The sequence below is a fragment of the Fragaria vesca genome, linkage group LG6, assembly GCF_000184155.1.
Source record: "Fragaria vesca subsp. vesca linkage group LG6, FraVesHawaii_1.0, whole genome shotgun sequence".
Taxonomy (NCBI): domain Eukaryota; kingdom Viridiplantae; phylum Streptophyta; class Magnoliopsida; order Rosales; family Rosaceae; genus Fragaria; species Fragaria vesca.
The window spans coordinates 2,069,250-2,083,908 of record NC_020496.1 but is presented as its reverse complement, the minus strand read 5'-3'; the positions used below and the strand labels follow the sequence as shown (position 1 = coordinate 2,083,908).

Here is a 14,659-nt window from a genome sequence, read left to right as displayed (position 1 = left end):
TACTCTCTCTCTCTCTCTCTCTCTCTCTCTCTCTCTCTCTCTCTCTCTCTCTTTTCTCTCTCCTCTCTCTAGATGTATATGTATTCCTAGTACCCAAGATCATCATACCTCGCTCACAGTCTGAGTCGCTCCTAATTCTTATTCTTTGATCTCATTCTTCCAGTTTCCAGCCTTTGTTTTATTCTTTACTTTATTTATACATCACCAAATATTTTGCTCATTTTCAGAAATTAATTACAGTATATAAGAAACTACAGCTTGGCAAATTTGTTTATCCCAAGAAAGTCTTCAATTATCATACCCTCGCTCTCTGCGGACTGAAAAAGTCCCATCCGATCCCTTAAATGAATGTGTGTGTGCATATATAATAGCTTCAAAGAGGATTAATATATAAAAATGGAGTAATCTAACATGTATGTCGCCAGGCTTTCTATATAGCGAGCGAGAGGTATAGACTATAGAGTATGAAATTCAAGCAAGATCTGCTTCCCAAGTTTTCATCGAAAGCAGTGAGAAGCCTTCTTTCTTGAACTCCTTAATTCCCTTCTTCACGAGATCCAATCTCTCAGGCTCAAACCCACGGGTAAATCAAATCACCTTTTCTTTTTGTTCTCAATATATTTCTTTCAGTGTGTGTATATTTCTTTTCAAAACCCTCCCGACCGGCGACCGGTTGCAAGTTTCACAGTTACTTGTGAACAGTCTCTCATCTATTCCTATATTATCCTTACACATATACACCTTTCTGGCATCTCTGTGCTATATATCTGGGCAGCCTTCCGGTGAAACGGCCTAACTATTTTCCACCGCTGCTTTATTAGGGTTCTGGGTTCTGGTGAGAGATCGCTGATGATATCTTTTCCTTTTCTTTCAAGAAATTAATTATAATTGCCTTGTCTTGTTCATACCATTTTTATATCTCACTTCCCTTCTATAGCGAGAAGATCTCTTTATAAATAAATTTTCATTTGATTTTTCCAGAAAATGAATTAAGAAAGAAATCACTGATCGATATAGCAGGGTACATATATTCATGATCATTTAATTAATATTTACCTTTTCTTTGGTCATACTTTTTTCTTCAATTTTTTTGCCGGTTGATAGTACTGTTGGAAATTCTTCTTCTGCGATTGATATCATACCAAATTAAGCATTACTAATATTTGGAATATCAATTCATTTTTTCAACTTAATCCGTTGGCCAAACAATCTTTATTTGGTTTCACATTTCTCTGATTTTTGCTTTTCGACCTTGTGTTTCTCCTCTGTTATTTAAGAGTTAATTCTTGAAGTCAAGTCATCAAACCAAAATTGATTTGGGTTGATTTCCAGTACTTGAATCAAAATCTGTGTCCATCATGGTAGTGGTCGAAAAAAATATATCAAGATCCGCACCAAAGTTTCGCGTTAACTAAGCTGTTTGTTTTACATATAAAGCTTATGATTAGCTTCCATGTTTGTTTTATTAAGCTGTTTGATTTCACCGATCTCCACTGACTATAAATTAATACTAGCTACGTACCTAGCTACCTTACACTCGCTTAAAAATACTGATGAAGGTATGTTATATGACTATCGCAGATCGAAGAGGATTGGAGGAAGAGGCGGTAGAAGATGGCGTCGTCGTCGTCAAATTCGCCTTGCGCAGCATGTAAGTTCCTGCGTCGCAAGTGCCAGCCAGAGTGCGTATTTGCTCCGTACTTCCCACCGGACCAGCCCCAGAAGTTTGCAAATGTTCACAAAGTTTTTGGGGCGAGCAACGTGACCAAGCTGCTGAACGAGTTGCACCCCCATCAGCGTGAGGACGCCGTCAACTCTCTTGCCTACGAGGCTGACATGCGCCTCCGCGATCCCGTCTACGGTTGCGTTGGAGTCATCTCTCTCCTCCAACACCAACTCCGCCAGCTTCAGATGGATCTAACCTGCGCCAAATCTGAGCTCTCCAAATACCAAAACCTCCAGGGAATCACTAGCCACGGACTCATAGCCGCCGCTGCCGCCGCTGCCGCAGCCACTGCCACCACCCACCATAGTAACAACATTCTTAGTAATCAATATAACTTTTTGTCCTCCTCCCGGGAGAGGGAGAGAGAGATCAATCTCATCTCTAGTACCACCACTGGCATTGGCACCGGAGGAGGCCGCGGATCAGCAGAGCAATATAATAGTATATCACACCACCAGTTCTTCCCCAGAGATCAGCAGCAACAACAGATGATCAGGACATTTGACCAGGCGGCTGTGGGAAACATTAACTATGATGCAAGCAACCTTTTGGCCATGAACGTTTCAGCCGGAATTCCGTTTCAGCAACCTAGGGCTGCTGCTGGGGATGACCGCCGGACCATTGATCCCTCTTAGCTACTTAGTTACCTGCCTATTGTTACTTCCTCTATTAGTTTCTATACTTTCAAGTTTCAACCACTTCAAACAAATGCATCAAATTAATTAAGGTACACTATTTAATTAAATTTTACACTCTTAAGATACCTGCTAGCTAGCTGCATACTTCTACCTACTATCAATATTACTGATAATATATATATATATTTATATATATATATATATAATTAGCTTGTTTTTGGGTTTGAATGACACTAGTACCTGCAGTCTATCAGAGATGCTTACATTATACTATCATAGCTTTTATCATGGACCTATGGCTTTAATGTTTTACACCATCAGTACATTCCTGACATGAGGATTGCTAGCGACAGAAAATAAGAACTAGAATGAAATGCTACTTCAAACTCAGTATTACTGATAATTCAATTCTATGTGTTAAAAAAACAAACAGATGATGAAATGTACATGCTTGGAATTTGGTTTTCAAACTTTAGCATTTTAGTTGGTACGGATTTTAAGTGATGTAAGAAATGTGAATATTAGGAGTCGGTACTCATGATCAATTACACGATTTTTTTGTTTACCCAGAAAACCAAAACGGAAAGATGTTGAAAGTAAACCAACCTGATCACTGGCTCCAACTTATTTAAGCATGCAAAATGGAAGACACAAATCCCAGTGGCAGTGTTGAGTGTTGACTTATCAATAATTAAGAAGTTTATCTTTCTTTACCATGCCAAATAAGAACAGAAAAGAAAAAGAAAAATAACAGTCGAAACTGTATAGCTAGCGAGCACTCATGAACGTCGACTGTCCTTGCTCTCGATCAGACTTTCTTTCTGGACGATCTAGAGGTAGGCATGTACAAATACAGCATTGCAACACGAACAGCGCACGGCTGTATGACGATCTCAACATGCCAATTAAATCTGTTAATTAGCTAGACAATTGTAGTCCAGTGATACAGTACAAGGGTTTTGCTAATTATTTGCGAAAAATGATTCATGAATAAAGAACTAATTAACAATTGAATTCATGATTTCATTTTTCATCATAGACAAACAGTATCGAGTGGCCCAACCCGGCCAATGGGTGCAATAAATCCCTCTCTCAAGTATGAATGATTGAGCGGGTAATTCCCTTCTACACACACACATGTATACACACAAAATTTCCGGCTTATATATATCTTTGTGAACTGTAACTCTTTTCCTGTAAAGCGATCATTTTCCAAGGAGAAAAGGATAACTGAAGGGAAAAGAGAAAAAAAAATAATATATATATATATACACACACACATATATATATATAAACGGTCTTCCCAAATTAAAGTGTACATGATCTTGCAGTCTCACAGTAACACCATCAGTTCGATTCGTGGGTGTTTGTCTTCTTAGCTTGGCATGCAGCTGGCGCGGTGGGTCTGGATTCAAGTTGTTTCTACCCTATATATGAACTGTGTCTCAACAGTAGAAACACAGATAGGTAGCTTTATATTGAAACAGAAAGCTATATATATATATATATGCTTTATGTTACTGAACTTTAGACTATTTGGTTACTCGATCCCCTTATTAATTGCATTATAGCCATATATATTTGGATAATAAGTTATATGAGTTTAGAATTTAAGCAAATATAGATATGATCATATGATTAGCTAGTAGAGGGTTCATTTTTTTTTGGCAGCTAGTAGAGGTACCAATGATGGACCCGGCCAATTGCATGCAACAGTTGAGATACTAATCTTAATATAGACAGATAATGAAAATCAAATGAAAACATGCAGAAGTGATAGGCTAGGACTGGTGTTTGCAATAAGCTAGGAGCCAGAGAATATGAAAATATGAATCTTCATTTCTTCAGTATTAATTTCAAGAGACCTGAATGGTAACTTAATTCTCAAAAAAGAAAAAAAAATCAACAAAAAATTAAGAATTAAATTCAGTTTACCCCCTTGTGGTTTGGGGGTAACTTCATGTTAGTCCCTACACTTTTATTTTCATCAGTTTACCCCTTGAACTCTTCAATTTTTGTCTGCCGTGCCTATATTCTCATATTCCGTTTGAATTGACCTTTAATTATCAGCAGTTAAAGTTCGATTTGGACATATAAGGTCCGATTTGCTCAAATTCTAGATATTTGCCTCACAGTTAAAGTTAAAATTATCAGCCGTTAATGTCCGATTTGGACAGAATATAGGACATTTGGTCACGCTTGAGGAAAATTCAAAAGTTTGAGAGGTAAACTGATGAAATTGAAAATATAGGGATTAACATAAAGTTACTCCCAAACTTCATGGGGTAAACTGAATTTAATTCAAAAATTAAAAGAGCTGCGCGCAAGACCTGCTGAATGGTTGACCTAGCTAGTTAATTAGCTAAATTTAAATATCTCAGGGTTTAGGTTCTAGCCAATTGATATTGGATAGAATACTTAGCTTTTTAGGTAATTGTAGAAGCTCAAATGACATATCAAATTAAGACAGACAGGTACTGATGCAGCAAAAAGAATAATTTTATGCAGTTGAGGTAGCTAACAAGCTGCATTTCGAAATATAGTAGTAAATGCTTGAGCTGAATATAGTTTGAATGTCATGAGGACTGTTAAGCGCGCATAAGGCAACAAAGACAGAAGACAAGGGAATAAGACAAAAGAGCAGCTACTGGGTTGCAGAATGAATCAGATAGGTGGATGGAGAAATTTAATTTAAGACACATATGCAATGCTGCAACCCCCAATTAAGACATGCTCTATTCCTTCCTTCTCTCTCTCTCTCTGCCAGAAACATGTAAGGCCTCTCCAGAGAAGATGTCATTGCCATTTACTAGTCCTACCTTTAATGAAAAAGAAAAAAAAAACTCAGAATCCGATGCAAAACAGATCAGAAGATCAACTTAGCACAGAAAAGATAGCTAGTGAGGATCTTTGAGAGAGAGAAATTAGGAGAGAGATCACCTAGCTAAAGGCTAGCTTACTAGCTAAGAGATCGAGGTCGATCATGATTCATGAAGAGAGAGATCGAGAGGGGGGAGTAGTACTGGGCGGAAAACATGAATTTAAACGCAGATGTTAGTGATTGATCATACAGTATAGCTATACCTAGCGATCGATCGATCACTATTAATTTGATATCTCAGTTTGTGTGAAATCTTCATTTTGGTTGGGTTTGGTTTCAAAACCAGGGAACGTACGTAGTCAAATCAAATGGCATAGAAAACAATAAAATGAGATATATTTACTGATATTTGCATGACAATGATGACGTACTAGAGCAATGATGACTTTGCCTTTAATAACAATTGCCAGTGCTGTCTGTGTTGCTGTGCATCTCTCTCTCTCTCATATAATTAACCAGTGTAGTACTACTAATTAATAATGCTGATGTGCGTGTGCGTGCATGTTTAAGTTTATGATCGTATATATTATATACATACTGTACTGTACGTATATGTAATGATGTATAGATATGCATGCATCTGAAGATGAATTGATAGTAATATCAAAAATCGCTTCATTATATCATTAATTACCTGTATATGTTATTCTTTCCAGTTATATTTTAGGTGCTGATCAGCTCGTTATAGGGACCATGCAGCGGGCTAGGATTTCACAATGAGTTTAATTAAATTGATTCATTCCCGGACAAGCTAGCTATCGCACTCAATAACTGTTACTCGTATGTGATCGATCGATGAAGCGTACTTTGGATTGAAAAGAATGTTGTTAGTTAGTAACAAGACACGAATCCATTCAGTAGATATATGATGAGAGATCACATACAAGCAGCTAGCTAGCTAGAACTCATCTTTCTGCAGTTGTTAATCTTTCCTAGCTAATTTATCTGAAAGAAGGAAGAACCCGGCCACCAGTAGTACTGTATACGCATCAATATATATCCAGGGATCAGTGAAAAAAGGGGAGGGGAAACAAACAGAGAAAACAAAGGATCGAAGCTAGAAATGAGAGAGAGAGAGAGAGAGAGAGAGAGAGCTGAGCTGACTGGCAATTAATCGGGGATGTCCCTCAGCGCAGAGGAGTACCCCACGATGGATCCCCATACAAATCAAAATATTTACTACTCAATGAACTAACTCCCTTTATTAGCATTTATTGGACAATATATTTCTCCAAGATCACAAACAGTAGGTAGCTAGCTAGCTGGGCATAAAATGAATGAAATGAATATGAGAGATATGAGACATGACTAATCCTCAGTACTCGCTCCTCACTACTCACAACTGGATCACTCACTATATTCAGGCCAGACAGGCATATGCAGCAGGCCCTTGACTATTCTTCCTATCTTGGAATTTGGCCTCACACACTTTCCCAGAATGAATTTAATCTTCCATTCATCCAAATTGCCTTCGCCTTGGCCTTCCAATACAAAAAGAATAGAATAGAGAATGGAGAACAGAGAAATGAGAAAACAACGTTTCAGTAGCCAACACCTGTATCATCTTTTTCTTCCCCCTAGCCTCTTCCTTACTTACGTGCCTTTTGTCCCCTTCACAAGTTAAGTCCAACCCTCGGAAGCCACCCCCGGCCACTCCTCTCTCATATATGGACGCTCAATGTGCTGTGCAATCTGCGTTGTTCAGTACTTTTATCTCATTCGGAAAACAACAAACAAAGAAACCAGAGATTCAAAGTAGCTAGCCATTCCTTTGAGAGCCTCATGTGCAAGTGTGACTGCATGTGTGGAACCTCTGTATACCATAGTCAAGTTTAGTAGGGAGGATTATGTTACCCTATAGCTTAGTTTTTTTCATCAACCATGCACTCCTCAAGCCAAGCTTATGGTACACAATGCTCGACCCTGTTTGGTGCCGGCAAGGTTATAATAAAAACTGACACCATCAACCTCACCAACCTGCAAATGGTCTCGTATCGAAAAAAAAAAAAAAAAATCGTGATGACTGAAGTCTGTAATAGGTTACGTATTTTATTCATCTGTCCTGTATTATGTACCATGAGTGCAGGACGTACTGATGAAGAAAATAAGACAGGGTGGCATTCTCCTCCCTACCAAACGCGCGCGCCCCCAGTAGTCCAATACCGTCCTAACAATGGCTAATTTGGCTAATCTCATCTACAATGGAGATGTCAAAATTAAATATTTACCATGTATTATACAATCATTTAAAAAGAGTATGCATGGTGTGCACACTACTTGGACGTATAAAGAGAGTGAAAAAAAAAAATTGACATGGCCTTTCACCAATGTCAAATTTGGCATTGCCTTCCCTCAATGTCAATTACATGTGTCAAATTTGATATTGCCTATTTGGTTGGAGGATATTGACAAATGTCAAATTAGAGCTGTTTATGCTTATGTGTCCAGAATGCATATTCCTCTAAAAGGCCAGCAAACAGTTTCACTTCACAGTTTAACACGTCTCACAATATTTTGTTTTTAGATGAGGCGACGTCTCACAAATTACTAGTTGGTGTTGATGCAAATTTAGATCAAACTCTTAAAACCATCGTATCAAATAAGAGAACATCCAAGTTCATGGGCATGGGTTGAGTCACTAGTTACCTAAGTAGTAAACAAAACTTATATTTTTGTTTTTTGAAAGCCTTGATTCCTACGATCACATCAATTGCTGCCGAAAGCTTTCACAATAGGTAAATCATGTGCACATGAGTTTCAACCCAACCATTTGCAGAACAGCCAACAGCTAGAAAAGAAAAGGATGAAGAAAATATCAAAATTACGCAAATTGTTAACTTGTATATTGACCACAGCCAGAATTTACATTAGCTGACTATAGTAGTACTTCATCTATGGCTTTTCAAATGTTGAACCCCAGGAAATTAACAGTCCCTAATTAACAACATGACCAAAGACCCTCGGATGTTGAACTTTTTTACAACATAATCCAGATGTATGACTAGCATAACTACAAGACTGAAACAAAACTCGTTCATACATCAAGTTCAGAAGCAAACTGCTCTAAACGTTCAGCATCATCGTCTAGATTCCTGACCAAAGCATGGTTAATTAAACCATCATCCTCACTTGCATGTATCTGCCTACCACCAAACCTGCACAGATATATAAGAACAACAATGAGTAGAAGAGCTGAGAAAAATGGGAAAAATAAGAGATCTCTCTGCAGCTCTACCGGGGGGATGGTGGGGGGTGGTTAATGATTTCTACCAACCATGCCACAATAATTGCAACTGTCAATTCTAAACACAGATAATTAAAGAAAATTAAAAGGATCCGCCAATTACCATCTTCCATTCATCAATTCTATGCACTTTTGAGCATCCTTCCTATCTTTAAATCTTACCAAAACAACACCTTCAGGATGATTCTCACAAACCTACAATAGAAAAGAAACAACAAAAACAACAAATCAGGAAAGAGAAAGGAAAAACAAGTATAAGCAGAAAGGAAAAAGATATGCGCACACAAGTACATGACATGCACATACTATACACAAGCCAACATCTTATATCTGACACGAAGATATACTCCATTAAACCTCCAATAAACACATCCTAATATCTTAAAGCAAACTCACCAAACAGGCTTAAAAAAATAAAAAAAGACCTCACCAAACAGGAAATCAGGAAAGAGAAGAGATAAACAAGAAGCGAAAAGAGGAAAAAGATATGCACACTTGACATGCACATACTATACACAAGCCAACATCTTATATCTGACACGGAGAAATACTCATTGAACTCCAATAAACACACCCTAACATCTTAAGGCAAACTCACCAAACACTAGAAATTTTGTGACAGTTTGTATAAAAGTCAGCAAAGATTCCAAGAAACAGTACATGCTGATATGATGCGGAAATAGAGAAAATGCAAATGCCCAATTTTGATCCAAAGTTACATTACCTTGACTGAGTCCACGGGACCAAGCTTCTGACATTCCTCTTCAACATCTGCCTGCAACTCTGTACATAAGTTTTCATCTGCCTGGAAACATTAAGAGAGAAAGTCTCACTATACCAGACAAGGAACAATATATGGTTAACAGTACGCATTGATCAGTTAAGAATTGTTGCACATAAAAACAAAAAGTGTTTTTTCAGTTCATCTGCATATGGTCAGGATCAATTGCATGTTAGTACGGACAAATTTTGAACAAAATCGTAGATTTACTCACTTTCAAGGTGAGAATGCTCGTAAAACTCTCCCTCTTCTACATTAACTGAAATATTTTGCTATGGAGAGAAGATGAACAGACATTACAGAGAGAAACTGAGAAGGATAAAAATCTTTTCCGAGAGAAACTTATTATTCGTTCATGAATAGGAGAGTGACATAATTGTTTCTTTTGAGTTAAAGTCAAAAGAGACAACTTGTCATTCATCCTTAACCTTCAAGTGTTTCAAATCTAAGAGCTAAAAAAGCCAATGCTTATGCATTCTAAGAAGGATCATAGATCATGACTCCTGCATATATACTGTTTAGACTTGGATTCACAGTAGTGTCCAGACATTCTGGGAACAACAGCAACAAGTGAGCAAAAGGGCCAGCACAGTCCACCACTAAAAGGTAATGTGTGTAGCAGACTGTAACAATTCTGAACTTACCCTCATTTCAGCAGTTGTGAACATATAACGAAGAAGAACAGTAGTTGGAATCAACAGTTTTGCATCATCACGACCACCTGCATGAGGACACGTGATCTCAGTATGAGTAATCCAGTACACATTAAGTAATCAATGATAAAAGTATGATAGAAGTACCACATACGATAATATATAGAAAATATTGAGAAATTTCACATATGTTATATCTACACTGTTCTGCACCCTTAAAGTTTCACATATATGTTATATTTACATGGTTCTGCACCCTTAACTCTAAGACACCAACAGTGTAAAAGACTAATGCGGAATGAATAGCCAATTGGTTAAGTGCATTTGACCGGTTAGAAAAGAGCTTAGTAACAAAATGTAGTTTGTATGTTAAAAGCATGTCCATGACTCCTATGCCTGATGTACTATGGAACAATGTAGGAAAATGTAGTTCATATGGTAACTCATGGCTTCATAAGCATGATATCATAAATCTCTATACTGCAAGATGAAAGGACATAACTATCATTTGAGAAAGAAGTAAAGAACGGACAGCATAAAACATACTTGTTACACCTGGAACATAATTAAACGCTTTCTAAAGCTGCATGTTAACATAATAAGACACTACATGACCATAACAAAGATATTTGTACTTATTTTCAAGAGAATATAAATAGAGTGAACCAAAAGAAAATAGTTTCCTAAATAGAATCACTCGGCATGAAAAGTTAAAAAAACTAAATAATCATGTTTATATCGCTCAAGATTAGAACTTACCCCAGCCAAGCATCTTCTCTTCCACCTTCTTCAATTTTTTTTTCCTCTTGTTGTCTGCTTGTTTGGCAATAAATCTATCCCCTGCATACATATCAGAGCTCCTCAGTAAAGTAGCACAGACCTGAAGCGCATGGGCAGAGCGTTTAAGACTAAGGGGGCCAATGGTTCCTCAAAAAGATTCTCTTAAGATACAAATAGACCTTTAGTTTAAAGTGTAAATAACATCATCCCCTATTTGTTAGTATACAAACAGATGCGGCCCAATTCCAAAAAAGTTATTGTCAAAGATAGAGGAGGAGGTTGATTTCGACAAAAAAAAGATAGAGGTTGCTTGAGAAACTTGTGGATGAGGTCTTATCTGAGGTGTAATTACTTTAAAATATAGGCTGAAATACATTTTAACCCCTGAAGTTCAGGTGAGAGTTCACTTTGGTCCTTGACCCCTAAAAATCCTAAGCAATCCTTGAAAAAAGTATATACATATATATAAATTGTCTCAATCTTTTATGAATAAAATGTCAAACGAAAGTATAGCAAGAAGAATATAAATTCATAAAAGATGGAGAACAAATTCTTTTTATTGTTTGGCTGTATATATTGATAACATGTCAGCAGTTTTAGGTTCTTAGTTCTAACTCTAAACATATGATATCCTTTTTTTCTAAAATACCTTCAAGACAACACTAAAATAGATAGTGAATCATCTAATTTATATCTTTTGTTCAAACCTGTCATATTGATGAAGAAGTATTAATATTCACATTTAATTAATATGCATAGTTACTTGTAATATTATCAGATTTTGATTTTATATCCTTTGGCATTGTCAACCAAAGTTTCCTGACTATATCGTGCTGAAGAGAAACTAAAATATGGTATATCAGAAATATTATAGAGTAGTACTCTGAAACCGCAGGTAACAGTTGTCAAGATACAATATTGAAGCAATGACAAATGTCAGGATGGTAGTTGTTACCTTTCTGCTCAAACTTAGCTCGGCTGACTGACATGAGAACCTTGCCACCAAGACGCAGAGGTGTTCCGTCCAAAATTTTGAGAGCTAAATCAACTGAGGGCTCCTATAATATAAACATATATAATAGCATACCCAGAGCATGGTAAACGATAGGACAGTGGTAGCAGGAATACAAAAGAAATTACCTTCAGATATGTAACAAGTGCATCTCCCTTTATCTTTCCAGTCGCTTTATCAGTATACAACTTCACACGAGGCTTTTTTGATTCAGGATCCTATAAATTTTTTCAAATGTCTTTATAAGAAGCGCCATATGAGTTTAATAACAATATATGATATGTATAGAATGTGATGTGTATACAACTTCACACGAGGCTTTTTTGATTCAGGATCCTATAAATTTTTTCAAATGTCTTTATAAGAAGCGCCATATGAGTTTAATAACAATATATGATATGTATAGAATGTGATGTGCAAACAAATACAATTTATGATGTCCACAATTAACTTCATGACAGGAATAAAAGGTTATAGATAGGTGTTAGAAAACAAGTGAGTTTGCATAATAACATGATTATCAGGTCCCAACAGTATGCAAGAAATTGAGGATTTGGTTACTGATACCAATAAAAAAACATTTCAGAAATGAAATCAATCATGATGGAGGAAGAAAAACATAGTACAATTAAACAATAGCATGAGCATCTTCATTCTCAGGTAAGCAATATGCATCCTTCAAAATATTTCATTCCAAATATATTCTTCAACTCTGAGCTCACTTTTTCAGCAAAAGTCACCAATCCTCTTTACATGTTCTAATAAATAAATAAATTTGCATCCCATCTGTTAAATAAAATGCTTACAAGTGACAAGCTTACCTCTTTTATTATCCCACACTTTGAAAACACCTCTACCACCTGAAAAAGCACCCTTAAATTAGTTTTAAGCTCACAAGAAGTATGCTCATAGAAAACAAAATAATGACTGTGGCTTACTTCGTCAACTGTAACATCATCAGGTAATCCAGTCACATAAACGTGTGAATTGACCTTTAGCTCAAACCAACTATCAGGAGGTTTATTAGCTTCCTGCATAACATCAAGAAACAACTAAGACAATTCAGCAGGTACACCTCTAAGACTTTTTTATACATCAATAACATTCAGTCCACTAACAAAACCAGATAGATTAAGAGGACCCAATCAGATCCCATTTGCACAATAGCCTTTGGTAATTATAAACTTTCAATCAATGAATAATGAGGCATCATCAAAAAAGTGAAAAGGTTCGTACCTTTTTGACATCTTCCACATCCGATAGTTTTCTCTTTGAATTTGGAATCCCTTCTTCTACCTCACGGTTAACATTCGTGTCTTTCTCTTTAGGAGGATCAGAAAAATTTCCGGTTGCATTAACTTCCTCCCTTGAAGAGTCATTAGAAAGTTTCACATTCGTAAAGACTTCCTCTTCTTGCAAGAAAGTCATATCCTCTACCCCAAACATGCTATCCTATTAGACAGAAAATCAGTCAAATAAGCATTCAGGAAAGAAAGAAAAGTAAACCGTATAAATATTTAAATAAACTTTCAACATATTTTGCAGCAGGGTAACATACTTATGGTGTTAAACTACGTCAACCTTCTTCTTATAAGATTACAAAAATATCCACACATCAATAAAGTGTATACATGTAAATGTGGATATGTATCATTCTCGTTCAATATAAAACTTCTTCAGTTTCTATCAGTCAGTATTCACCAGCATAAATACACAAATAAGAGACAATTGAAGCACCAACTTTGGAAAGGAAAAAACTATATTCTAGTAGAGAAAATAGCACCACAGAGGCATATGATGAGTGACAATTGTCCAGACGACCCCTCACTCTAGAGAGAGATGAGTTTTGATGAAAAAGGATCTGTTTCTAGGAGCTGAGGAGGAGACTACAAAAGTAGTTTGAAAAGGAGCAAAACAGCACCTACCGTAATAAAACTTTGATGAATGTAGCTTAAAATCTAGCGCACTAGCATATGAATGTAAGAATACCACCGACCAAATTATGATTAAAATGCTGTCAGAAAATAATCTTGCACCAAAGTCAAAGTGTGCATCTGTATTTGAGTGAGCTAATCAAGAATCAGTAATAACACTAATCAAATTATGGCGAGGGGATTGTGACTTGAGCAAGAAAAACAACCTCAGGAACCCAAGCCCTAAGACCCCGATCCCACTTATACTGAGTGCCATCATCGTCAATGAACTCTTCCTCGCCCTCCGGTGGTGTGGAAGGTCTATCACTATCTGCTTGTTCTGCCTCCGTAATCTGCTTCTGCCATTTTTCAAAGTCATCATCGTTGTCACTGGGGGGCACTGCAGAGAAATTAGACGAAATTATATGACCTAGCTATCAAGTGAAAGGAACAAGGTGAGGAGCATATTCAAACCTGGAATTTGTGGAGTAATTTGGGAGACCAAATCAGGAATGGAGGAGAGTGGCTGCCATTCGCTTCTTCCTTGAGACCAGACCAGCGTAGTGTGGGTGAGGTAGCCATTTAACAAGTGCTCTGCCCATGCCAAGTAAAATATATAAGCAAGCTAACCAGTACAACTGAAATTGAACTAACATTCTATTCCAGAATATCTAACTCACCGCGCAGCTCTGAGAATGCGTAGGGCCCAAGGTGTTGTTGATTTTCACCGAGAATGAACCATCCCACATCACTCAGAGTTTGAGTTTCCATCTCCAACCTTTTCTCTTCGGAACCTGCAAATATCAAAACCAACGCCTTTCTTTATTACCAACTCTATTGCTAATGATACAGCTGACCAAATCAAATAACGATTCGAGCAGGCGCGCACCTGATTGATGCGGTTTCTTCTCTTCTCCTTCTTCTTTCTCTTGCGGATTCTCCAAGCCGTTCTCTTCGACCCTCGCCATGGCACCGAAAGGGGAGACAAGGGCTCGTTGTGCAATATATTATATTTGTAATTCTGAGCTTTG

General features: G+C 37.1%; 2 protein-coding genes across 2 annotated transcripts; one reads left to right on the top strand and one right to left on the bottom strand.

Moving 5' to 3' along the window:
* The first annotated feature begins 549 nt into the window (after positions 1-549).
* LOC101296679 (LOB domain-containing protein 6-like) lies at positions 550-2,361 on the top strand. The gene is made up of 3 exons (XM_004302139.1): positions 550-583; positions 1,582-2,032; positions 2,138-2,361. Exons 2-3 carry the CDS (start codon positions 1,615-1,617, stop codon positions 2,359-2,361), a joined length of 642 nt encoding a protein of 213 aa, XP_004302187.1. The 5' UTR covers positions 550-583; positions 1,582-1,614.
* A 5,681-nt stretch (positions 2,362-8,042) lies between these two features.
* LOC101294476 (HIV Tat-specific factor 1 homolog) lies at positions 8,043-14,588 on the bottom strand. Its single transcript, XM_004302131.1, has 14 exons — positions 14,518-14,588; positions 14,309-14,422; positions 14,103-14,222; positions 13,856-14,028; positions 12,952-13,167; positions 12,654-12,746; positions 12,537-12,575; positions 11,844-11,933; positions 11,659-11,761; positions 10,683-10,763; positions 9,915-9,991; positions 9,214-9,294; positions 8,593-8,684; positions 8,043-8,400 (listed from the first exon to the last, which is right to left on the bottom strand). The coding sequence occupies exons 2-14, from the start codon at positions 14,397-14,399 to the stop codon at positions 8,280-8,282; spliced, it is 1,377 nt and encodes a 458-aa protein (XP_004302179.1). The 5' UTR covers positions 14,400-14,422; positions 14,518-14,588; the 3' UTR covers positions 8,043-8,279.
* Positions 14,589-14,659: the final 71 nt, after the last annotated feature.